Here is a 27,321-nt window from a genome sequence, read left to right as displayed (position 1 = left end):
GCATAACATATATTAACAGAGCTAGTTTTATTCACGAATAATATTCTTTTCGCAAACCCCCTTTATACGGCGGTGGTAAAGGGGCGACAGGGAGAACTTAGTAATGTATCAGACACTGTTTTCGAAAAAATATATGAATTGCAAGTAATAAAAATAAAACATGTATATCATAAATAGAAAATTCAATGTGATTTCTCAAATACCACTTTTATCTCATCTCGTGAAGTGGGGAGAGTCTAATATTAGACTCTCCCCACTTCACTCGATGAGATAAAAGTGGTACCTGTGGAGTTATACTATACCCCCGGATAAATGATAAGAAGTGCATGGTCAGTGCTCCCCCTAACGATATATCAATCAATCGTAGTTAATTACCAGACATCTGACAGATTCAGATTAAGTAACTAACACATTCCCCAGAAGGTCCGAGTCCCTGTATATACGCAGTCCAGTGGTTGATATTTTCACCCTGTCACGAATACAAACTCCAAAGGATTATGCAACCTTCTCTCTTTAAAGTAAGATTGTGTTATATTGTTAATATAACTCGTCTTGCCTTGAACTTATATCGCATCATATGCGCGCCATTTATTTATACCAAAGTTTCAATATCCTGCAAAAATGTATGTTTCATTTATTTTACCGCAAAGCAACATCGATGTGAATAGTCTGTATATACTCAGATATTGCGGGATCAGTCCACGTGTACACTAAATGTCGACTTGCCAAGTGATACACTGTCGTTACATTGCATAGCATGAGTAAAAGTAAGTATACATTGCCAAAAGGTAAAACCGATCTGTACACAACGATTATCGCCCTAGATGTGGCGTTAACTTCAATAGCTGTTTGCATGTACATCCAACCGATTTGTCGAGGACGCAACACAGGCTCACCTGCATAAAATGTATCTTGTAGAAACAGTTCATTATTTGAATGATTCAGAACTAGACTTTCTAATTTTATATCTTAGTGTAAGTATTATATATAGAGTCAGCAGAGGGTCGTCTTCAATTGACTCAACAATTATGTCCATGTTCCTGACTTTTAACTTTGTTGGAAACAGAATCCTCTCAAAAATAGGACATTGGCAGTATTTGTAAGCAGGAAATAGTTGTCTTTTGTTTTTGTTTTTTTCCTTTTATATTTCCAAAATATTGGTTCTACAAAGTAACATAATTATATAATTCATTCAAATAGTCACACCCTTTCTGTAAAATACCACACAAAATATAAATAAGGGTTAGTTTCTATCAAATAAATATTTGTACATTGCCCATTTCTATGTAATGCCCTGAATTTGGCTTTATTGTATTTCCCTTTTCTTTCAATTTGATAATAACCCATTAATAGTTTTTCAAAATGTATTATATTAGGTAACTTTGCATTGATAGTTTGATTTACTTTCTCTACATTCCCAGAAAGGTTGGACTATAGATTCAGGTTCTGCCTTGCAGAATGTGTAAACATTGCTTTCAACAAGTTTCATGTTTATCAAATTCGTTATTCACCTGTAAAATTCTTAAAATAGTTAATAAAGCGAATAAAAATATTAAGCAATAATTTATGTACTACGTTCGGAGAATCATGTTCTTCCTTCTGGCCGCCGACTACAATTTCCGACGTTGAGAACATTCAGGATCCGGAACTCATTTATACCAGCTGGTGCCAGGTTTTATAATAACTTTTTGGATAAATAATTGTTGAGGATTTATTCGCTACATAGTGCCACATTTAATGTAGATGTTATTATACGGCAGTTTTCATACCATACCCCATGTCAGCCCGAGACCCCAATATCAACCCGAGACCCCCATATCAGCCGGAGACCCTCATATCAGACCCCCATAATCAACCGGAGACCTTCATATCAGCCGGAGACCCCCACATCAGCCGGAGAACCCCCTATTATCCTGAGACCCCCATATCAGCTGGAGACCCCATATCAGCCGGAGACCCCCACATCAGCCGGAGACCCCCCACATCAGCCGGAGACCCCCACATCAGCCGTAGACCCCCCACATCAGCCGGAGACCCCCCACATCAGCCGGAGATCCCAACATCAGCCAGAGACCACCACATCAGCCGGAGACCCCCCACATCAGCCGGAGACCCCCACATAAGGCTAAGACTTCCAGTTTAACCCTAGACCCACCTATCAGGCCGAGGCAGAAGGGCAGATTGGGGTCGAGGCTTTATATGTGTATGATATGAAAACTGCCATAGACTCACCTTTTTATCATATACCAAATCATCAATTGTAAACAGTATTTATTTGCAATTGAACGCAGTCAGTTTCACCTTGTTTTGTCTCGGGAAAGCAAGTGGAACATGCGAGGGGCGGTGGGGTAGCCTAGTGGTTAAAGCGTTCGCTAAAAGCGGCGTTAAACCATACTCACTCACTCACTCGAACATACGAGCAGACGACGCGCGAAGGAACGTAACTCCAACATCTTACCGCCCAGGCTGATATCGATCGCCCATTCAAAATGCATTGACAACCCCAGCAAGGGATGTAATACGGGTCTTGTTGTTACACCCCTTGTGATATGACCGTCTGTATGTTGGTTCTATCGCACATGTACAATGTCACATATCATTGATAGGTGTATGGTAAACAGTGTTACCTTATGCCGTGAATGTAAATGTTAACAGTTACTGCAGTGTAAAATGCGTTTCCTAGAATAAGAGAACATACGTCCCTGTTTATTGTTATACACAATACGCTTGTAATCATATTACCGTGTTTGTCCAAACAATCATATACACGTGTATCACTTCAGCAGCCTTCTCTATGTTTAAGTTGATAGCCGAATAATCAGCTCTACCACGTAAAGATCAGACAAGGAAGTCTGTATCGGGGACGCTTCTAAAAATAGAAAAAGACCATATAGAAATTAAACCATGTAATGAGAACCTAACGTCATTGTGGAATGAGGTGTGTGATGCTGAGAGGGAATGGAGTAGGCAGTGGACCAAGGCAGTGGATGTTGCAAAGAAAATGTTTCCATAGGTGTGCTGCAGAAGCTAAGCGAGAATACATTAGAAATGCTGCAGCAGATATTGCAAACCTCTGATTCCCGACGAGGTGACAGGAAATGTAGGTGTTGTATAATACATAGGACCGAGAAAGTACCAGTTTAAGTAACTAATAGTATGAGATGGACCAATATCAAGTGACAGATAGAAGGGGGTTTGAAGGACCCGCTAAACTGTAATGTTATACTGAAGGCAGACATGATATGATGCTGATAGAACAGTGTTAATATTTCCAGAACTATCTTGTGACGAAATTCTCCCGGCTATGACACAGGCTAAGAATGACAAATCTTCAGGATGTGAAAAAATACCAGAAGAGGCCCAAACACGTTGAACTCAATGACCTTCGTCCATCAGGACCTGTGAAGATCCGGGGTAGAACAGGTCTTCAGCAACCCATGCTTGCCGTAAAGGTGACTATGCTTGTAAACTGGGCGGCAAAAGAAAGTATAGGTCGAGTTCCATGATCGATAAACAAATAACAAGAAGAGGTTTTGTTGTGAATTATAATATAATCTAGGAATGACGTGATGACGTGGTCTGGAATCCGTTGCCACTCGTCTCTCAGGGCCTGCTGCAATTCTTGTCTGTTGACGGGAGGCTGATGGCGTGCTCTAATCTGTCCGTCAAGATGGTCCCACAGATGTTCAATAGGATTCATACCGGGTGAGTGGGCAGGCCGGGGCAAAACGTTGGTTTTGTAAGAACGGAAGCCCAACTGGCTGCAACACTTGGTCTCTGTACTGCACAGCGTTCAGGTTTCCCTGTATAATCACCAAATCAGTCTTCTGATCTCCCCAAATACCGCCCCACACCATGACACCTCCCCCGCCGAATGGATGGACTTCTCGTATACACGCCGGAGCCAAACGTTCCCCTCTGCGTCGATAAACTCGTTCTCTGCCGTCCTTTCGAAATAAGTTAAACCGACTTTCATCAGTAAACAGCACACGACGTCAATTTCTCACTTGCCAGCGTCGAACCTGCTTCCCCCATCGCAGTCTCAGGCGTCGATGTTGAGCAGTCAGTACCATTCCTCGGAAAGGACGATACCCTCGGATTCCATGCAGCAGCGCGAAGTCGTCGTAGTACTGTATGTTGGCTAATGGGATGTTCCAACGCTGTTGCTGACGTCGCCGTCGCCGTTACGAATCTGTTTCGCAGGTGAATGAGCCGTATCTGATCGTCTTTCAGTGGTGTTGTCACTCGGGGTCGTCAGGTTCCAGGGCTGTCCTGTGTCCTCCCTGTGTGCCTGTACCGTTGAATCAGCCTGGCTACTGTCAATGGTGTACAACCAAACCTTCTGGCAATTTGGACCTGTGTTGCCCCCATTTCGGTCATACCGATGGCTCTCTCTCTCTGCTCCTGTGACGTCGTGGCATTTCTGTTGTGTGCTTTCATCACGTGTGGTTATACCCTGCAGACGAACGCATTTATACAGCTAACATGCACGTGCAGTTTATGCCATTGGCGGGAAACCTGTTTCACCATTTTTTGTCACCGCACGAGCGCCGTCAAAGGTGGCGCGTTCGGGTGAGGTGTTTTTTGGTACCTGTTAATTGGGCAGTCATATTCCCAATACCCACTTTCCACTAGTTATCGCTGTTTTTAGGGAAATTACAAATTGCCAACCTATACTTTCTTTTGCCGCTTAGTTTAGTAAGAGGTCAATTACGGGATCGGGTGGTCAGGCTCGCTGACTTGGTTGATGCATGTCATCGTATCCCAATTGCTCAGATCGACGCTCTTGATGTCAATCACTGGATTGTCTGGTCCAGATTCGATTATTATTTACTGACCGCTGTCTTATGGCTGGAATATTGCTGAGCGCATCGTTAAACAAACAAACAAACAAACGTTCTGATAGCCAAAATGGTTTTGGAAGAGGACGATACTCTGTAGATCATGTGTCAACCTTAACCTCAATTACTGAAACCAGGACAAGTCTTATACAGTCAACTTGTGTCACCTTCATACACTTCAAGAAAGCATATGACAGTGTAAACAGAAAAAGTTTATGAAACAAATTACGAAACCTTGGTATTCCTGGATGGTGATTGAGCCCATCGTCCATACAATTAGTGCAGCACATACCTGAAGTATCGGTAACCTGGCGCAGCCCGTGCTCCCGAGGTGGGCATGATTCATTGCTTGTCACACCCATGTTTCAGAAATGTCCGTCCGTCCGTTGATTAATATCACGTGCATCGATCCACACAATTGGGATCGATGACATGCATCAACCAAGTCAGCGAGCCTGACCACCCGATCCCGTTAGTCGCCTCTTACGCTCTTACGACAAGCATAGCTGCCTTTTACGGCAAGCATGGGTTGCTGAAGACCTATTCTATCCCGGATCTTCACGGGTGGTATACGGGAAAGTTATATACGTGTAACAGGGACAGCTTCAAAGAGTGTTGGGGAATTTCAGAGTGCCGGTCAATTACAGGATTAGTTATGAAGTGCCGCACAGGCGTCTGCCTATTCTTTATCAATGAATGGGTTATTGTTTAAATACAGAATATTGTTAGTTTAATCAATTGAAAGAAGCGTGCAGCCTGGCGAGTTGCCGTTCGTCGGTCATAGTTCGCGAAAGGTTCTTCTGACGTGGCCTGTAATGGGATGTCCTCTGCGATAGCGAGAACTTGTATCTGATTTTAATGAGATTGAGGTAATCTAAGCATTTGATTACTCCTGTTTCCTTTATTTAAAGCATTAATTGTTTAGTGTTAAGCAAAGTTTATCTCTGCAGCGTTGTAATATGCAGCTACCAGCCAACTCGCCTCACATCAAAACACTGGCTGTGTACTCGCGGGCAGATAACCACGGACTACGCTGATCACTGTGTCGGATTAACGAGACTTTTAATGGGTGATTTCGGTGTGTTGCAAATTAGGTGTGTTGGAGTCGGAGTGCGAGACTGTCGGATTAACGGGTCTAAATAGCATTGATTTAATCGGTTCCTATCATTAGTGTCGGATAAAGCCTTTTGTCGGATTAACGAGAGTCGGATTAATGAGACTTGACTGTACTTAACAAGAGCCAAGAATATCACTTTGTTGTTTTTGTAAGACAAAATAAAAATGAACTCTAAACATAATATCACACTTTTGCAAGATGTCGGAGATAAGTGATTGTGAGCAATTTCGAGAAGGATCCAGGCCAAGCGCAGGGAGGATAACTGGATCAATTTTATTTACTCTTACACGCAAAAAGAAGTGGACAGTACACACAATGCAGTGGAATACGAAATAAAGTCAAAAACAGAGATCATAAAGGATTTCAATACATGAATCTACATGGCTACAATACAGTGACAAGTTTATGAATAGTTTTCTTGATAGATTAATAGATTCAAGGAGAGGCACTGTATTGTCTTTAAGAAAGAGTCAAATTTAGTTGATACCAGGCTGACTCAGTGTCTCATCTTCTCAAACTGTCCTAATTGCCCATGACTTTTACGTCATCTTTCATCTTTCGTTTCAAATCAATTTCCACTTTTTTACTTGCTCGAGTTGTTAGAATAACACTCGATACCCATTGTTTAACTAGATTGGCGGATTAAAATATTCGCAGGACGACGACCTCACTTTTTGCTAGTTTGTTTTCATACGACACAGGGGGTCGTCGTCCTGAGAATGAACCGCTGGAAGCATGGAACGAAAACCATTCAATTTGTCAGTGCATACACATGTTAATTTTCCTGTATGCAAGCTTATTGCTACGGATTTATGATACTGTTTCTTGATGTGTATGTCTGTCCATGTCTCACTATATCAAATATGCAGATATTTAGAAGTCTGCTTCAAAATACCAGGGCCCGACTGTACTTTCAGTATCATTCAGTATTATAAATATTTCTTTTAAGGTTGTTCTGACGTGATCCGTAATGGGATGTCTTCAGATCTTTGTTTAGCGATAGCGAGAACTAAGATCTGATTTGAATGAGATTACAGATCTTGTAAATATGTTCAAACAAACAAAAGCATACAATTATTAAGGTATCATTATCAAAATATTAATAATATTAATATTATCATGAACTTCATACCTTGTAGCATTAACATTAACATTAACATTAATATTAATATTAATATTAATATTAATAATATTAATATTATCATGAACTTCATACCTTGTAGCATGCAATGTCATCGGCCCATATAATGAAGTATGCTGATGATTAAGCTGAAGATTGGAATTCTGAAGAAACTGCCTTAAGGTATTATTATCAAAATATTAATATTAATATTAATATCAAAATATTAATATTAATATTATCATGAACTTCATGGCTTGTAGCATGCAATGACATCGGTCTATATAATGAAGTATGCTGATGATTAAGCTGAAGATTGGAATTCTGAAGAAACTGCCTGAAGGTATTATTATCAAAATATTAATATTAATATCAAAATATTGATATTAATATTAATATTATCAGGAACTTCATACCTTGTAGCATGCAATATCATCGGCCCATAAAATGAAGTATGCTGATGATTAAGCTGAAGATTGGAATTCTGAAGAAACTGCCTTAAACATACAAATCACCAATTAATACCACTTGTTAATGATATGTAAAACAGTTTTCTTGATATGGATATTGAGTAAGTAATACAAGTGATGTTCATGATTGTATAATGCACCTGTTTGAATATAACTTGCATGAATAAATTCAACATGATGTTGACAAATTATAAAAGATGATTATGAAGGCAAGTTTTATCATGAGCAAAATTATGGTAGATATTTTTGAAACACCAAATAAATAATTAGAAAATAAAGTTGGGACATTGACTGTATCAAATGAGACGCAACTAACACAATCAACATGTTAAATACTATTTTGAATGAAATATGCCTAACTGGTTCTTCACTTTTCACATGATTTGCACTGAATCAATTTATTGTCTTTAGACGGTACTAGATTAAAGTTGAAACACGTTTTCCAGTATGATAATATATATAAAATATGTTTGTGTACGGCTACAAATTCCTTCGCGATTTATGAGATCGGACGGGCAAACTTAGCTAAATTAGTAATTGCCGCGTGTGGACGGCGACACCGTGGGCGACAGTAAATCTGTAGACATGGTGAGATGACATTAATAATGTGATTGGGGATACTACTCTGCGATATAATATATCAAAACTAAAAACAGTTAGGCTACAATAAGAAGAACATTATTGTCATAGCCGAACAATATGTATAAAACGCCTTACGCTTGGACTGACGGAGCGCTCATCCTGGGCCCCATTCCCCAAAGCGATCTTAGCGCTACGATGATCGTAAGCCTATGTTAAAGTATGGGACTTACGATCACCTTAGCGCTAAGAGAGATGAGAAAGGAGAGGTGAAGGTCATGCCCAAGCGGCCCGGATTTGTTGCGAATGATGTTTTTTTTCTCATTTCTGCGATTATGCGCAAGGCGTAGAGACGGAGCACAGCCGATAACAGAAAACAACCCAAACGACGTATGTAAGGTACACTGTGAGTGGTGCTCTATTTGTCTGCTATGTTCACCCTCTATGCATGGAGTTCTCCCTGTTATTATCATGGCGATTAAACGCCGATGGTAAAGAGCTGTCTGTAACACATAAACGGCCGCCCGTATTCGAGGAAATACGGTAGGCTATGACGTCACAAGTCAGGAAGGGAATGCTTCGGATGATGGCGGTGCCGAAGCTCGCACTGTTGTGGCAGCCATTCCAGCAGAATATGAGGGTGAGGAGTTAGAATCTCATCAGCTACACATATAACATGTGTTCGCAGCAGTGTCATTTTGATTGAAACGTACACGATAAATATAGTAACAACACTCGAAGCTATCAAGTGAGACATCCGTTACTTGATTTCTTATTACCTCTGACCGACATTGCTCTGTTGACAAGACGGGCAGACACAAATGAGGATAGTTGTGTATTGACTGGCGTGGTTCGAGAGCTATGGACTACAGACAATGCATCTCGATGACTGACATTCATAACTCGAACAGTGTTTAGAAGAAATTTGAGTAACTTTGCTCCCTATTTAAAGAGGGAATAACTCCGTTCGATGCGTGACGTCACTGATAGACCCGAAGCTATATATAGATCTACCATTAACGTGATCGACGAGTAAATAGCTGGACAGGGGATATGCAGTAGGTGAGCAAAATGGCAAAATGTGTGTGTATATAACCAGAAACCATATGACAGTAAATGAACACTCAATTAGAATATGCGATAGATATTTGGTAGGTACAAGAGAGTGAGTGTTTGTATGACATTGTATTGACTGTTTGAACGACATGCCAATACTTGTTTGGATGTCATGACAACACAATGAGTGTATGTAACTATGCATGACATGATGGTGAGTTTAGAACATGACAAAGTGTCTGTATGACATCACAATTAGTGTGTGAAATGACAATGAGTGTATGACATGACAATGACAGTATAACATTACACTGACTGTAGGAAATGACACTGACTGTTGGTATAACATAAAAATTACAATGGCTGTCACTATGACATGACAATTAGTATTTGTATGACATGACAATAACTATTTCTTTGATATGACAATGAGTGTTTGTATGACATTAGGGGCAGTGGGGGTAGCCTAGTGGTTAAAGCGTTAACATGTCACGCCAAAGACCCGGGTTCGATTCCTGACATGGGTACAATGTGTGAAGCCCATTCCTTGTGTCCCCTGTCGTGACATTGCTTGAATATTGCTAAAAGCCTTGTAAAACAATACTCACTCACTCACTCACTCACTCATTCATTGTATGTAATGAAAATGGTTGTTTCTTTGTTTGTTTGTCTAAATCATACTCAGCAATATTCCTGCCAGATGACAGCGGTCTGTAATAATAATCCAGTCTGCACCTGACAATCCAGTGATTCACCTGACAACCCAGTGATTGACATCTTGAACATCAATCCACACAATTGGGGTACGATGACATGCATCAGCCAAGTCATCGTGCCAGATTGACCTCCTTAGTGGCCTCTTCCCACAAGCATGATCTTGACTGATCGACTTTGTGACATGACAATGACCGTTTGTATGACATGACAGTGAGTGTTTGACTGAAATGACAATGAGTGTGTGTATGACATGACAATGAGTGTTTGTTTGACATGACAATGAGTGTTTGTTTGACATGACAATGAGTGTTTGACTGACATGACAATGAGTGACATGACAATGGGTGTTTGTATGACATGACAATGAGTGTTTGACTGGCATGACAATGAGTGTTTGACTGAAATGACAATGAGTGTTTGTATGACATGACAATGAGTGTTTGACTGACATGACAATGACCGTTTGTATGACATGACAATGAGTGTTTGACTGACATGACAATGAGTGTTTGACTGGCATGACAATGAGTGTTTGACTGAAATGACAATGAGTGTTTGTATGACATGACAATGAGTGTTTGACTGACATGACAATGACCGTTTGTAAGACATGACAATGAGTGTTTGACTGAAATGACAATGAGTGTTTGACTGGCATGACAGTGAGTGTTTGACTGAAATGACAATGAGTGTTTGACTGACATGGCAATGCGTGTTTGACTGACATGCCAATGAGTGTTTGACTGACATGCCAGTGAGTGTTTGACTAGCATGACAATGAGTGTTTGACTGACATGACAATGAGTGTTTGACTAGCATGACAATGAGTGTTTGACTGAAATAACAATGAGTGTTTGACTGACATGACAATGAATGTTTGACTGACATGACAATGAGTGATTGACAGACATGCCAATGAGTGTTTGACTGACATGCCAGTGAGTGTTTGACTAGCATGACAATGAGTGTTTGACTGACATGACAATGAGTGTTTGACTAGCATGACAATGAGTGTTTGACTGAAATAACAATGAGTGTTTGACTGACATGACAATGAATGTTTGACTGACATGACAATGAGTGTTTGACTGACATGACAATGGTTGTTTGACTGACATAACAATGACTGTATGACATGACAATGAGTGTTTGACTGACATGACAATGAGTGTTTGTATGACATGCCAATGAAATAATGTTAAAAGTTAATCCAAGCAATGTCTTTGGTATCTGACCGAGCGAAAGGCACGAGTTTCGGAAAGGGGTATCTTTCGAAAAGAGTGCCGCTCTTTGAATCTGGGACCTACAGTCGGTCACCCACACCGCCGGTTTTCCCAGCATCGTTCGGTTTCTTGGATATAGCAGTTGACTTTACTTCCTGTCCTAGCCGTTTCAGAGAAGAAAAATTCAAAGAGGTCATGCATGTTAATACAGTACCGCCAAGAAATGAACATCAACCAACCTGACTGCTGTGATTGATGGTGACGGCTTAACGAAGCTATGATATGTATCCGGAATGGCCTTTTTTCAAAATTAATTCCTTTTCTGAAAGTTTAGTTGTTGTTTTTTTGGTAATATTGGCATACAATGCAGACATCAATTTCAGACATCAATGCTAATCTGTGTGTTACTTTGACCTTCTCTCACCTCGACAAAACAGCTATTTCTATTCACGTATGGTCAAAGTCCACGTTGTGTTGCCTTGACGGGCATGTGAGCGAGGTGTGTTGCACGTTGACTGTAGGGCAGCAACCAGAGTGTTCTTTACCCAGCACGGTAAATAGTCTTCATGTTTAATATCTTCTGTACGAATATGTGATAGTTATATCTACAGAGTAGTATGTGTTAGGATAATCGGTTCTTTGTTTTATGTATATACTCCACGTTAAATATCGATATGTTTACAGAAACCACAATGTCGACATTTGTATGACGTTTGACCCAGTTCAACGTCTACTCGTAAACAATGTTTTAGGACTCAAATTATGTGAACATCAAGATGGGATATAGTATCACATAGATGTGTACTGTTTGACCTGATGTAGTTTAGGCACTTAGTTATTTCAAATGGGCATTTTCACCTTTTCAGGATAACAAAGCGTATTGCTGAGGTGACAACATGCGGATATTCCGTGTATTTATAGATTAATGGTCTGGGAGCCCTTGGAATATCAAGCAGTTGGTTATAACTTTACATTTATACTGAACCAAATTAAAAACTTCACAATCCTAAAACTTTAACATTTTGACCAGTTATCATTGTGGGCCCTTTTTGTCTATTTCAACAGTAATGGCCACGTATTGTCTTCAGATAACACCCGTTTTTGTGCAGATGAATCGATCAAAATCATGTGCACAGTACTATAGTGGCAAAAGTGTTTTTTCACGTGCAACTGGTCACGTGGCCATAATACCGCACGTGTTTTCAGCCATACTTGTTAGCAGTCATTTACAAATAAAGAAAAACACAAGAAAACAAAAGTCTTTACGGCCATTTGTCATGCCACGCCTTTCAAATGTGCAACGTGAACGTGCCATCGGCATGTTGCAGACGGGAACGTCCGTAGCTGAAGTCGCAAGGTCGATGCGTTGTAGTCGACGGACTGTTTATGATTTACAGACGCGTCTACAGCAAACGGGTTCCACCGCTGATCGCCCTCGGCCAGGTCGACCACGTGTGACGTCACATGCAGAGGGACCGTCAAGGTCTCCCGACCTCAATCCCATCGAACACGTCTGGGATGCTCTTGGCAGAAGTCTGCGCACTCTCCAGAACCAACCACAGAATTTGCAAGTTCTTGGCACCATTTTGCAGCAACAATGGCGTCGTCTTCCCAATCATGTGTTCACAAGCATCACAAGGTCCATGCGGAGGCGTTGTGTGGCAGTTGTCAACGCACATGGTGGCCATACACGCTTCTGAACTTATGTGCCATCAGATTCTCGTGCTTGGGACTTATGATTTAAACTGTTGATGTTATTACCGAATACCGTAGGCGCTTGGAACAAATTATGGTTACCACCGTTAATTAAAATCCTTCCTTGGACAATAATGACTAAAAATTACCTTCTCTGATACATTTGTCCGTTGTATATCATATATGGGATTACTTTTAAAAATGTGAAGTTTTTAATTTGACTGCGTTTTTAATTTGATGCGTTTTGGAAATCCTAACTTATGAAGTGGCAACGTAAAACTTTGCACGTTTTTTCCTATGACAATAATGTAGTGTCACGTCTGCTTTAGGCATCACGGACAGCATTCAAGTTCAACAAGTGTGTAAAAAACTTCACAATGCAGCTCCAACACCCTTTCCTGACTTTTCTCAAGGAAGGTTTTGACACTAGAGGTCTTCTATCCTGGACGTCTTTACTCACGACCATGGAAAGGTGTTTTGGGCACACGCCATCGGGTCACTAAGAGCTGAAAGTCAAGTGAATGTTATTTACTTCCGCAGTCAGTATACTTTAAAAGGTAGGGGATCATAAAGTATAAATGAATGTTAATACCAAGTATTAGAGCAAAGGTAAATGTTGAGGACAAACAATATATGCAAGAACGTCTATGTCTATAGAACATAACACCAAAACACATCCTATAGTTTGCACGTGACACATGCAGTAGCCATTATTTCTGTCAATCTTATGATTCTGATTTTGTTTATCATACAATTTTGATATACTTGATTTCATTCATTGTTTCTGTATGAACTAGTGCAACGCGTCAACGGGCTATTGGCATGCTGGAATCTGCACTGGGTGCAGTGGCCAATACGTTCAGTGTTTCTCAGTCTGCGATTAGCAGATGGATGGAACAGGTACCAACATACCCAAAATGTTGTCGATCGACTTCCTTCAGGGCGTCCCAGGTCAACGACAAGCAAGAGTACAGGATCGAACACAGGCTCTATGAAAGTTTAGAAATCGTCTAACTGCAACTCGTCCCCATGATGGACTCGACGGCCATGTGTTGTGCCGTCCCTGACAAATCGTCATATCGCCAACAGACCTAAATGGAGTACACACCTCGGACACCGTGGTAATCGTCGCTGATCACGTGTCTTGTTTTCCGATAAGTCACGATTCACTTTGCACTTCCTTGATGGTAGTGATGTCTGGCGACATCGAAACGAACGTCAAGCCAGTGTCAACCTGAGACCCAATGTCAGATTTGGCGCTGGATCGGTTATGGATCGGTTATCACTATGACTGCCATACCACTCACTATGTTGCAAGGAAGGGTCACTGGACAGTACTATCAGGACACTATTACGACACCCTTTGTTCTCCCATTTGCAAGGCGTGTGGGTCGACGTTGTCTTTCAGGGTGATAACTGTGCTCATGCACCGTGCACGAATCGTCATGCATGGAATGCCATGGCAAGCAATGAGCCCAGACCTTTCCCCTTCTGAACTCATATCTTTTACAATTTTGAAAATGGTAATATATTTCCGACTATCCCCTACAACCACTAGTTGATCATATACGCAACGTGAAAAGTGCAGGGACTTTCCATGTTGGCAAGCCAGAAGCCATGAAGCGTCCCATGTGTCGCATGACTGGGACCCCCATGTTTCATACTTGGACCGCCAAGCTCTATTACGGAGTGTCAATTAACTGCACAGGAAAATAGATAAACTCAGGTAAATCCCTGCTAATGTAAACAAATTGTTAGTTTCTGGAGGGGATACGGGTGGCCGAGTCACCTAAAGTGTCATTGTTGCAATGCAGAGTTGTGTCTCTTAGTCTTGCACGTATCCGATGATCTATAGATTCGATCATTCTTCATTTGATATCACCATACCTGTGCTCGTAGGTTTCACCAAAGGGTAGATGGGAGATCTTCATTGGGAGGTTCCCCCACATCAAGCTTGAAAAGCCCTGATGTTACTGAGATACTGCTCAAAGCGGCCTTAAACCAAACTCATACACTCAGTCAATAGCATCTGAACTGTTTACCACAAATGATCTGATAGTTTATGATGTGAATCCCCATTATTGGGTTAAGTTCATCAATTATGTGTAACAACTGAGTCAATTTGTAAACAAAAATCCGCGTTGAATATTTTTTTTGAAAGAAAGATAACTGTTGTGTAATGAAACAATGTTGTACAACCTTACACTTTAAACATTTTGAACAGAGTGACAAGTTTAATACATTTAAGTGAGCAAGGTATCAATACGTATGCATAAAATATTTGAATATCGGTGACACCAACGTATGTTTGGTGGCAGCATTTGTTTCATTGAAAGCTGCTGGAAGTGCCGTGGTATAGTCTTCTATCCACCCAGCCTAAAATACGTTAACTTCTAAAGAAAGCGGAAATATAATTTCATATGGTTTAATGCAGTTTATTATGCTGCAAAGAAATGATAATATTGTGTCGCAATTCTTGTTCTACAGGTATTTCAATAGACGTCAATAAAATGTGGTCCTTCAACCCAGTTGCCTTTGTGCTGTTTGTGGTGGAGCTGTATCACATTCTGGGACACGCGGCCATCTTGTTCCGAGTTAGGTTACTGCCTCGGAAAGACCTTGTCCGCATACGCTACTACTTCCTGTTTGACGCTGCCTCAGTCTTCATCACCTGCTTCCTGTATACGGGCAGACTCAAATGGTTGGCAAGTCTGCAGATACTACAACACCTCTACTACTTCGTCACCTGGAACAAATCAGCACTTGCTAATAAGGTTTGTTTTGTTTATTTATTTGCTGTTTAACACCACACTCAGCAACATTCCAGCAATATGACCGTTGACTGAGGTAACAAGACAATGGAGGAGTAATATGGTAACACAGCAACATAGGACTAATATGGTAACAAGGCAGTAGCCGTTTTCAGATAGTTGCGTCATTTTGCGTCTTAAGATTTCAAGGGAGGTATGCAGATCGTATGGGCTTTCAGGATGAGGGATGAGGGATACAATTTGAAAGTTAATTCAAATTTAGAAGAATTAAGGAAGCTGAAAATTTGGTATGATACATGCAAACGCATTGGGACACAAATTTGTTCATGCCAGTAAATATGAACCATTGCAAAATGTTGTTTTTTAAACACAGTCTCGGAGATAGATGTGTGAATGCTGTTAAACTCCACAGTCAGCAATATGCCAGCTTTATCACGTCTCCCTATAAATTGACGATCCGCAATGCTTCATCACCAACCAGCCAAACATAGAGCCTGGGTCACCCAATCTATTTTAGTAATAGAGTTTTGCAATAATATGTTACCAGGAAACAGTGACTCAAATCCCCACTGGAAATGGTAATTGGGATAGGTTTTATTGCATGCAAAATATCAACTCACAAGTTGGCATCATTAAAGTATCACATCTACATTGGTTGTCCGGGTGACCTTATGAAAAGACTCAGCCATTTGAGTTTCAGGAACTAGGATTAAGCCGTGGTTGCCAAAGTTAGTGACAGTGACAGTAAGAATAAATCGTACACAATATATTTAATATATTTTCTTCAGAATATTAGATTTATCTTCTTTTCTTTTACAGATACTGGACTGGAGTTCTCTGGATTATTTCAAAAGTCACAAGAAAGATCGCTTGGAGCTAGATTCAATCCTTGGAACAGCGTTTGACATCAGTGTTCATGTCCTCAATGTGTACATGCTGATGAGCTATCTCACAACTGTGGGCATCCTGCTGGGTCTGGCGGTAGCACACGGCAGTGCCTACTTCATCCTCTACAACCCCCGCCTCGCCTGGAGCAGCCCCTACAAGATGCCTGCCTGGATAGAGAGGCGCATCAGGCCTCTTCAGCCTTGATGGACCCTGCGAGCGTGTCGTGCATGATTTGTTCACATGAGGTCACACGATTTTATTGAACTCCATTTGACACAGTGACCTCGATCTCGCTTCATTATTATGCAGGTCATGTTTTCAACGTAGCTATTCGTGATAGTAACAACGCTTGCCTTGGTTCCGGTGAACTTAATATGTTCTAGGTGCATTAGAGCAGCCTTGGAAATCAAAATGGTGGGGCAAGTTGTCTTTTGAAGTAGTCCTTGATATTGGCACGTTCTTTAAAAGAATAGTTGCTTGAATTATTTAGTGTTTTTTGGATATTTAAGGTGTGCTTGTATTCACCACATTTTAACTGTTCATATGTTTTTACATATTCTAACGTTAAAATTCTAATGATTGCCCGCGAAAATAGAAGAGTAGTTTTCACACTTTTTTTTAGTGTTTGTCACATTCGATACGTGCTACCAGCGGGGCATGACACATATTGTAAAAAAACCCATCTAAAATGGGGAAATTCAAAGCCAGGAAATCACTACGTGTGTTTTTTTCCCTCTCTAATCACCGATATTCTGATATGCAAAAAGTGAGTAATGTATTGAATATTATTCAAAATTTAATAAAATTTGACAAATCTTTTTCCATGAAGTTAATTTGATGTAAACAATTATCTTAAGGCGTCCACGTGTACGGTCTCTTCTTTTCTTTTCACATTTTTCATGGACATATTAAAAGACAATGACTACTTCAGCCTGCTCCATGGGCACTGGGCAGTGTAAGATAGCGATAAGCTGCGGTATCCGTATCTCCGTGCTGCTGCCAAACATGATGCTGCCATTGTCTTGTCTCTACACAGAGCTATGGGCTGTTCCACAGTATTGTCCTAAGAGATCCCCGACCCAAATATGCATCGCACTTTATATACTTCAGCAAAGTGCATGCGTCGTGATCCAACGACAAATGCAACATGATTCACACCCTTAGACACTTGCCTTGAAATACGAGTACTTATATTTTAGCACAATACCCGTGTTCATGGGTTTCACCAAAGTGGCAAACGTCTGAGACCTGCATCACTTTCGGCTTTCCTCCACATTAAGCTGACACACCGCGATATAACTGGAATACTGTAAATATCGGCGTTACAACCTAATTCACTCACACTCATTTGTCTGTTTACTTATCGAGTTGGAAACTGGCCCGGTAAAGGCTCTTTTCAAACAATTGCGTACTCTCTCGATGATTCCAACCCGATAAGTACATAGAACGTTGCATGTTCGGAACTATAAGGACACATGTTTGACAGCAGGTGTTTCAGGAAGTGGATCATGTTGCAGTTTTCGTGGCATTACGATTCATGTACATTATAGCAGGGTTGTTAGTGCAGTATGTTCAGAATCGGGGATCTGTTAGGACAACACAGTGGGACAGTTCGTAGTTCTGTGTAGCCACAAGTCAACATCCACATCACGAAAAGGGAGCAGCACTGGGATACCGTTACCGCAGCTAGAATGTGGTCAGTAAATAGACACCCAAAAAGACCGCCTCCCCTGGTCTAGTGGTAGAGCGTCCGCCCGGAGAGCGGAAGGTCCGGGGTTCGATCCCTGGCCGCGTCTTACCAAAAGACGTTAAAAGATGGTACTTGTTGTTACCCTGTCTGGCGCTCGGAATTAAGGGGCTAAAACAAGGACTGGTCGGCTTGGAGTCAGTATACTGTGTCTGAGTGGAGTATTCATGTTAACCTGCGGCATGGTATCTCAGTGAGCTAGCACTATAAATCGGCATCAGTCCGGACTAGTACAAGCAGCCACACACACACACACACACACACACACACACACACACACACACACGTACGTACATGCACGTCGCTAAAAGTGCAATAATCTTGGACGCGACGTTGAACCCCATTTCACCTCACCTCACCTACACCCAAAATTTTAACGTGTGTCCTGTTTTGTCCTATAAAATTCGATACGTGCTACCAGCGGGGCATGACACATATTGTAAAAAAACCCATCTAAAATGGGGAAATTCAAAGCCAGGAAATCACTACGTGTGTTTTTTTCCCTCTCTAATCACCGATATTCTGATATGCAAAAAGTGAGTAATATATTGAAATTATTCAAAATTTAATAAAATTTGACAAATCTTTTTCCATGAAGTTAATTTGATGTAAACAATTATCTTATGGCGTCCACGTGCACGGTCTCTTCTTTTCTTTTCACATTTTTCATGGACATATTAAAAGACAATGACTACTTCAGCCTGCTCCATGGGCACTGGGCAGTGTAAGATAGCGATAAGCTGCGGTATCCGTATCTCCGTGCTGCTGCCAAACATGATGCTGCCATTGTCTTGTCTCTACACAGAGCTATGGGCTGTTCCACAGTATTGTCCTAAGAGATCCCCGACCCAAATATGCATCGCACTTTATATACTTCAGCAAAGTGGATGCGTCGTGATCCAACGACAAATGCAACATGATTCACACCCTTAGACACTTGCCTTGAAATACGAGTACTTATATTTTAGCACAATACCCGTGTTCATGGGTTTCACCAAAGTGGCAAACGTCTGAGACCTGCATCACTTTCGGCTTTCCTCCACATTAAGCTGACACACCGCGATATAACTGGAATACTGTAAATATCGGCGTTACAACCTAATTCACTCACACTCATTTGTCTGTTTACTTATCGAGTTGGAAACTGGCCCGGTAAAGGCTCTTTTCAAACAATTGCGTACTCTCTCGATGATTCCAACCCGATAAGTACATAGAACGTTGCATGTTCGGAACTATAAGGACACATGTTTGACAGCAGGTGTTTCAGGAAGTGGATCATGTTGCAGTTTTCGTGGCATTACGATTCATGTACATTATAGCAGGGTTGTTAGTGCAGTATGTTCAGAATCGGGGATCTGTTAGGACAACACAGTGGGACAGTTCGTAGTTCTGTGTAGCCACAAGTCAACATCCACATCACGAAAAGGGAGCAGCACTGGGATACCGTTACCGCAGCTAGAATGTGGTCAGTAAATAGACACCCAAAAAGACCGCCTCCCCTGGTCTAGTGGTAGAGCGTCCGCCCGGAGAGCGGAAGGTCCGGGGTTCGATCCCTGGCCGCGTCTTACCAAAAGACGGTAAAAGATGGTACTTGTTGTTACCCTGTCTGGCGCTCGGAATTAAGGGGCTAAAACAAGGACTGGTCGGCTTGGAGTCAGTATACTGTGTCTGAGTGGAGTATTCATGTTAACCTGCGGCATGGTATCTCAGTGAGCTAGCACTATAAATCGGCATCAGTCCGGACTAGTACAAGCAGCCACACACACACACACACACACACACACACGTACGTACATGCACGTCGCTAAAAGTGCAATAATCTTGGACGCGACGTTGAACCCCATTTCACCTCACCTCACCTACACCCAAAATTTTAACGTGTGTCCTGTTTTGTCCTATAAAATTCGATACGTGCTACCAGCGGGGCATGACACATATTGTAAAAAAACCCATCTAAAATGGGGAAATTCAAAGCCAGGAAATCACTACGTGTGTTTTTTTCCCTCTCTAATCACCGATATTCTGATATGCAAAAAGTGAGTAATATATTGAAATTATTCAAAATTTAATAAAATTTGACAAATCTTTTTCCATGAAGTTAATTTGATGTAAACAATTATCTTATGGCGTCCACGTGCACGGTCTCTTCTTTTCTTTTCACATTTTTCATGGACATATTAAAAGACAATGACTATTTCAGCCTGCTCCATGGGCACTGGGCAGTGTAAGATAGCGATAAGCTGCGGTATCCTTATCTCCGTGCTGCTGCCAAACATGATGTTGCCATTGTCTTGTCTCTACACAGAGCTATGGGCTGTTCCACAGTATTGTCCTAAGAGATCCCCAACCCAAGTATGCATCGCACTTTATATACTTCAGCAAAGTGGATGCGTCGTGATCCAACGACAAATGCAACATGATTCACACCCTTAGACACTTGCCTTGAAATACGAGTACTTATATTTTAGCACAATACCCGTGTTCATGGGTTTCACCAAAGTGGCAAACGTCTGAGACCTGCATCACAATTTTGGCTTTCCTCCACATTAAGCTGACACGCAGCGATGTAACTGGAATACTGTAAATATCGGCGTTGCAACCTAATTCACTCACTCACTTGTCTGTTTACTTATCGAGTTGGAAACTGGCCCGGTAAAGGCTCTTTTCAAACAATTGCGTACTCTCTCGATGATTCCAACCCGATAAGTACATAGAACGTTGCATGTTCAGAACTATAAGGACACATGTTTGACAGCAGGTGTTTCAGGAAGTGGATCATGTTGCAGTTTTCGTGGCATTACGATTCATGTACATTATAGCAGGGTTGTTAGTGCAGTATGTTCAGAATCGGGGATCTGTTAGGACAACACAGTGGGACAGTTCGTAGTTCTATGTAGCCACAAGTCAACATCCACATCACGAAAAGGCAGCAGCACTGTGATACCGTTACCGCAGCTAGAATGTGGTCAGTAAATAGACACCCAAAAAGACCGCCTCCCCTGGTCTAGTGGTAGAGCGTCCGCCCGGAGAGCGGAAGGTCCGGGGTTCGATCCCTGGCCGCGTCTTACCAAAAGACGTTAAAAGATGGTACTTGTTGTTACCCTGTCTGGCGCTCGGAATTAAGGGGCTAAAACAAGGACTGGTCGGCTCGGAGTCAGTATACTGTGTCTGAGTGGGGTATTCATGTTAACCTGCGGCATGGTATCTCAGTGAGCTAGCACTATAAATCGTACATGCACGTCGGGCTTGCCCTCATTTCGCCTACACCACATTTCGCCTACACCTCATTTCGCTTACAATAATTCAAATGCTTAATTGCCTCACCCCTATTATATGAACGGGCATTGTCCATCTCAGGCTGTTAACTAATCCAAGCTCTTATCTAATCCAAGCGGCATAGAGGTTCAAAGTGAAGTTTTTACAACCTATGACAACTTCTCACAACTCTTGTTTGACTTGGTCATTCTGTTAATCCTTAGTTGTTATGAATGTGCAAGTAAATCTTGCGTCAAGCGTCAAGTTGCTGTTCACTGGAAGTGTGTCCACACAGGCTGCAATGGTAGCTGCAGCACTATTGCAGAACACGTGTCTACAACTCCTCACAGCCACCTGTAGAGAATGAAGAACACATCAGACTCATTGGTCGACTCAAGCAGCGTGTCCAGACCGACATTTCTCCTGTACAGCAGATATACAACGCAGAACTGGATCAACTTGATGAAGGAGTAGATGCGACTGCCCTTTCTTTTGCAAGTGTTCAAGCTTCCCTGTACAGAAACAGAGCCAAGACTATTCCACAAGTTCCAGAAACCAGAACAACAGTCAACTTGGAAGGAACGTGGACACAGACAGAAGATGGAAGAGACTTTCTGTGCATCAATGACGGGGAAGACGACAGACTACTGGTGATTGCTACCACTGAGATGTTAGAAATCATGAGTGACTCTGACAGTTTGTTTATGGATGGTACTTTTTTGTTTGTCCTAGGTTGTGGCTCCAAGTGTATACTATTCATTGTCTTGTAAATGATAAAATGTATCCTGTTGCTTTTTCGTTGCTTCCTAACAAGACCAAACAGACATATGTTAGATTACTTAGGTTGTTGAAGGACACAGTAGGAACCAGAACTGGTACTGAACTTTCTCCAGAGGTGTTTCAGCCTTATTACGAGTCAGCAGTCATAAGTGCCATTGCAGAGGTTTTTCCTGATAGTTATGTGAGGGGTTGTCTGTTTCACTATTCACAAGCTTTGTGGCGTCAGGTAGTTGAGAGAGGTCTTGTACGAGAATACGCGAACAATCCAGCAATTCAGCCCCATGCTCGACGTGTCGCAGCCCTGCCACTTCTCCCACTTGACCAGGTACAGAATGCATGGGTTGAGGTGATGGAGCAAGGACCTGATGATCAACAGATTGGTGATTTTAACGACTGTCACCAGCACATGGGTAGATGAAGACGCTAGATTCCCCTGCCATATTTGGAACCAGCACGACAACACCGGTCCCCGATCCAACAACCATCTGGAAGTGTTCCACTGTGGATTGAAAAAGAGAATACCCCGATCTCACCCTAACATCTATCAGTTCTTGAAGGAGATCAAGAAGATCATGAGTCATTATTATTACTGCATAATGTAAATAACAGCTAATAAACAATGTATGAAGCTTCAAGATTGTCTTGTCTGTTTAACCTTCTTTTGGGTCAGTTCATTATTTTAGAGGTAACACAGCACTTGACTTATGTACAGTCAGCTGTAAATTTGTTTTGATAAGGGTGTAGGCGAAATGAGGACAGGCCGCACGTCGCTATATAGGTGCAATAATCTAGGACGCGACGTTGAACCCCATTTCACCTCACCTCACCTCACCTACACCCAAAAAATTGAACATGTGTCCTGTTTTGTCCCATAACATGTTTAGCTCGTGACCTGACGAAAGTTTTCACTCGTGAACAGAAAATATGAACTTTGTCAGGTCACACGATGACATGAAGATGCTATTTGACAAGAAACCCAAATGTCCTCTATTTATCAAATTTTCTACTGAGGGGCCAAACCTTTATCGTTTTATTTTATTTTCTATATTCTAATAGCTAATATTTAAGGACACCCAGCAGTTTTGTTTGTTTATAAAGCCAAATCAATTTGTTTTGGTGTGTTGTGGAACAAATTATTTTTTTCCAAAATACCTACACTTCGTGATCGACTTGATAGTCGCATGAAGTGTAGCTTTCACGCCGGGAAAAGATACCGTTGATTTCGGCATTAAACATGCACTGTTTCATTCCCGAACCGTAGTATCCGGAAGTTGGTTGGCAGCAACTACATATTTGAGTGTCCACTTAAGAAATAGGACAAAAAGAGGTGAGGTGAAATTGTTTTAACGTCGCGTCCACGATTATTGCACTTATATAGCGACGTGCATGCACTTGTGTGTGGGTGTGTATGTGGCTCCTTGTACTAGTTCGGACTGATGCCGATTTATAGTGCCAGCTCACTGTGATACCATGCCGCAGTTTAACATGAATACCCCACTCAGACATAGTATGCTGACTCCGAGCCGACCAGTCATTTTAACCCCTTTATTATCGAGCGACAGGCAGGGTAACAAGTACCATCGTTTTGGAATGACGCGGCCGTGGATCAAACCCCGGACCTACCGCTCTCCGGGCGGACGCTCTACCACTTGACCCAGGGGGCGGTCAGGACAAAGTTTTTGGCGGCTGGTTACACTATCATAAACTTGGTCAAAATGGACTTTTATTTATACACCCTTTATTTCAGAAATAAACGACGAGTGGAAATTGGTTATCGTAAAACACAACACTGCAGGGAGAATATACCATGAGGGGCGCAATAAGTTTGGTATTCTCACAATTTTCACGTCGATTATCTGTACCTTTTCTCCCAATACCGATTGTCATATCTTCCAATTTACGACGTCATCAAGTTGCGAGCGCATGTCGTGAAATTGTTCTTTGTGATTCATTGCGTAGCTATCTTATATATGCAAATGACCCTTTCCGCATGAATATTTGAATATTTCATCATAATACATCGAACAAGCGTGGAAGAAATGACGGCAAGTTTGAACCTGAACAGAGATGTCGCCAGGACTCGTCACTGCATGGCCGTAACACGTGCAGTAAACACGTGTTGTGTGAGATGAGTACCGGGGTTATCAATGCACGGTTTCAGTCTCACGGACCTTGTGCTTCCAGTGGGATGTCGACACACGGACGGATGAGCGGACGGAAAACGGCTGTGTCCTAATGTTTGCCTTCTAATGTACAGTAGTAGACCGTAGTACTACTAAGGATATACAATGACATCTTTGAAATATCTATTGCGTTTCTTCAGTGCTAAATATATACATTTATCTCGACTGTTAAGCAAAGGCGGATTTGAGCTGGAGAATAACATTTTTAGTCCTTGATGGTTTGGATGGACACAGTAATACTTTGGTAAATTACTATCTTAAATCTGCATAGAATGAATATTTGGGGCAAAATTGTATTCTGATTTTACTATTTGTACTTTACAAAATGGATTCTGTTAATATTAATCTGTCGACCTATTTGTATCATTAAAGTGTGACTAGAGCATCTAAATTTAGCTAAAGTCTTGAGATAAATCATATTGTGAATACATAAAAATACTCTTTGAAACTAAATTCAGTTTTGACATGTGTATAGCACTTTGGAGAAGCTGTCACAGTGATGTTTTCGTTCCATACCTGTACATCAATATCTTTATAGCGTTTTCCAAATTGTTCTCTTATATTGATATATTGAAAAACCCTTCACAGAAAATCTCCCAACCTCGGGGTTTATTCGGAGTAAGGCATATAAGACCCAATCTCATTAAAATCAGATCTTAGTTCTCGCTACTGCTGAACAAAGATCTGAGGACATTCCATTACGGGTCACGTCAGACCGACCTTGCGCGAACTTTGACCGACCAATGGAATGACCAATCAGAAGGCAGCTTTCTCGACTACGCTTCGAAACATATTTTGACAAATTCTCGATTACAAATTTGAAACCCGAACAAAAGAACATTCTGGAATGGCTAATAGATTGTCTAGATTGTATGGATTCAATCGTTAAACCCGTAACTATCTTTCGGAATACCCCATGTTAAAGTTTTCGAGGTTGTATGATTAGAAATCACATTCCGACTGTCACTTTCATGATCTGGTAAGCGACGCTCTGATTGTTCGTACTGACGTGACCCCTAATGGGATGTCTTCAGATCTTTGTTTAGCGGTAGCGAGAACTAAGGTCTGATTTTAATCAGATTGTATAAGACCCAAATACTAATTTATGTTATGAATTGTATCAATATCTGGGGATGGGTTACAAAAAATACGTCAGATCCATATAATGACATGGAATGATTTTAATATGCAAAATATGAAGCTGTATACTTATGGGAAGTATGTGAAACAAAGGACTTTATGTAATACATGGATAACTGTCCAAGCTTGTTGCGCCAATTTTGTTTGGGCAAAGAACCATGAACCAGTTGAAGAAAAACAAACACCCAGATATATTTATTGCTAGATACTATTTCAAGAGTGTTAATTAGTGTTACAAGCAAAAATGTTCACAACACTATAATGGTCCACCGTTTCTAAAGACAATGATCTTCCTTTTATCAATATCAACCTTCGATTGTCATTTATTACAATAAATATCTAATGCATCTAAACACTTCGTGGGCTATCTGGTGAAAAAACTCCAACATGACCATGTTGACAGAAAAGGGCAATATAAACAATTCTAAATAGACCAATGGAATTTCCTCTTTGTCCATTAGACTGTAAAAAGTGTCAACATCATTTATGATAAAAAGAAATAAAAAAGGTGACAGTGACTGCCCTGCTTCAATTTAATTTGCATATTAAAAAAAGTCTGTATAGCCAGCATCTAGTGAAATGGAAGCTTTAGCTTGTTCGTGCATACCTTTTGTTAATTTATACAGTCTACCTTTAATCCCACCATGCCGTTTATAAATAAACCGTGTCTGTAAACTGAGTCGAGTGCAGCCTTAAAATTAGAAAGGACCACGATTCTGAGATAAGTACTTTTGGATGATAGTAGTCAGACCCGAAAACCCGCCTGTTCCCTTATGATGTTATCCTCTATATCAGCCTTAATGTTAACCTAAAGCAGATAATTTTGGCAAATATTTTCCCCGCAGCTTCCAATAATGTTATAGGTTTAGTTTCCTGGACCAGTGTAGCTTCCTTTTTCATAAATAGGCACAGATAACACCATATGTACACTGGTTGGGATCAATTCGTAGGACAACATTACAGATCCCGTCAGAACGACCTTTCACGAACTGTGATCGACCAATGAAATGACTAAGAGGAAGTAACTGGCGATTTCCATTCCAGACAATGCTTTTTAAAGTATTTGGAATCTGCCATATAGTCCGTAACAGTTGTTTTGTGTTAAACTTTAGAGGTCGCATGATTAGAAAACATATTCCGTTAACAATGTAACATGATAAAAATATAAATATTTAATTTTATTTTATTTTTTATTACAAAGTGTTTGTATTGTTATCTATCGCGTAGTTGTTCGATTTTCGATCGCAAACGTTGATACTACTTAATTTCGTTTATCCGACATACTCGTTAATCCGACATCATCATATGCAACCAACTATGTCTATAGTATATAATTTTAATAACATTTCAATACAAAGTATGGGCATATTTATTTTCTAAAATACAATTAGCAAACCACAATGCCCAGGTGACTTTCCAGATACCATATCATGGATGGCTTCTAAAAGTTCCGATTCAGGTTTATGAGAATACACAAATGAATGTTCATCAATATTATTATAAATGATTTCATCAAATAATGAATTTACAAATTAAGTAAATTAAGTGACTCTGACTTCTGTAGCTATGTACAAAACTTTGACATCATTGGAATTACGGAAACATGGTGTAAGGATCTCAATTTAGGTAATGTTTTCCAAAATTATGAAATCATTAACAAAGAGGCAGATAAATTATCATCTTATGGCAGACTTTCTGGTGGCATTTTAGTTATGACTAGGAAAGAATTGTCTAAATAT

The 27,321-nt window shown here is 40.9% G+C and overlaps 1 protein-coding gene across 2 annotated transcripts; it reads left to right on the top strand.

The window, feature by feature from the left end:
• Positions 1-8,653: 8,653 nt before the first annotated feature.
• On the top strand, positions 8,654-17,296 carry LOC139475048 (uncharacterized). Of its 2 annotated transcripts, none has more exons than XM_071258275.1 (3): positions 8,654-8,767; positions 15,306-15,592; positions 16,409-17,296. In XM_071258275.1, exons 2-3 carry the CDS (start codon positions 15,329-15,331, stop codon positions 16,679-16,681), a joined length of 537 nt encoding a protein of 178 aa, XP_071114376.1. In that variant the 5' UTR covers positions 8,654-8,767; positions 15,306-15,328; the 3' UTR covers positions 16,682-17,296. The 2 variants fall into 2 exon arrangements, with proteins under 2 accessions (XP_071114376.1, XP_071114377.1); XM_071258276.1 differs by lacking the exon at positions 8,654-8,767 and adding an exon at positions 13,172-13,375.
• The last annotated feature ends 10,025 nt before the right edge of the window (positions 17,297-27,321 follow it).

This window comes from Haliotis cracherodii, unplaced genomic scaffold (assembly GCF_022045235.1).
Source record: "Haliotis cracherodii isolate W230 unplaced genomic scaffold, xgHalCrac1.p SCAF_3, whole genome shotgun sequence".
NCBI classification, from domain to species: domain Eukaryota; kingdom Metazoa; phylum Mollusca; class Gastropoda; order Lepetellida; family Haliotidae; genus Haliotis; species Haliotis cracherodii.
This window is presented reverse-complemented; position numbering and strand designations above follow the sequence as displayed.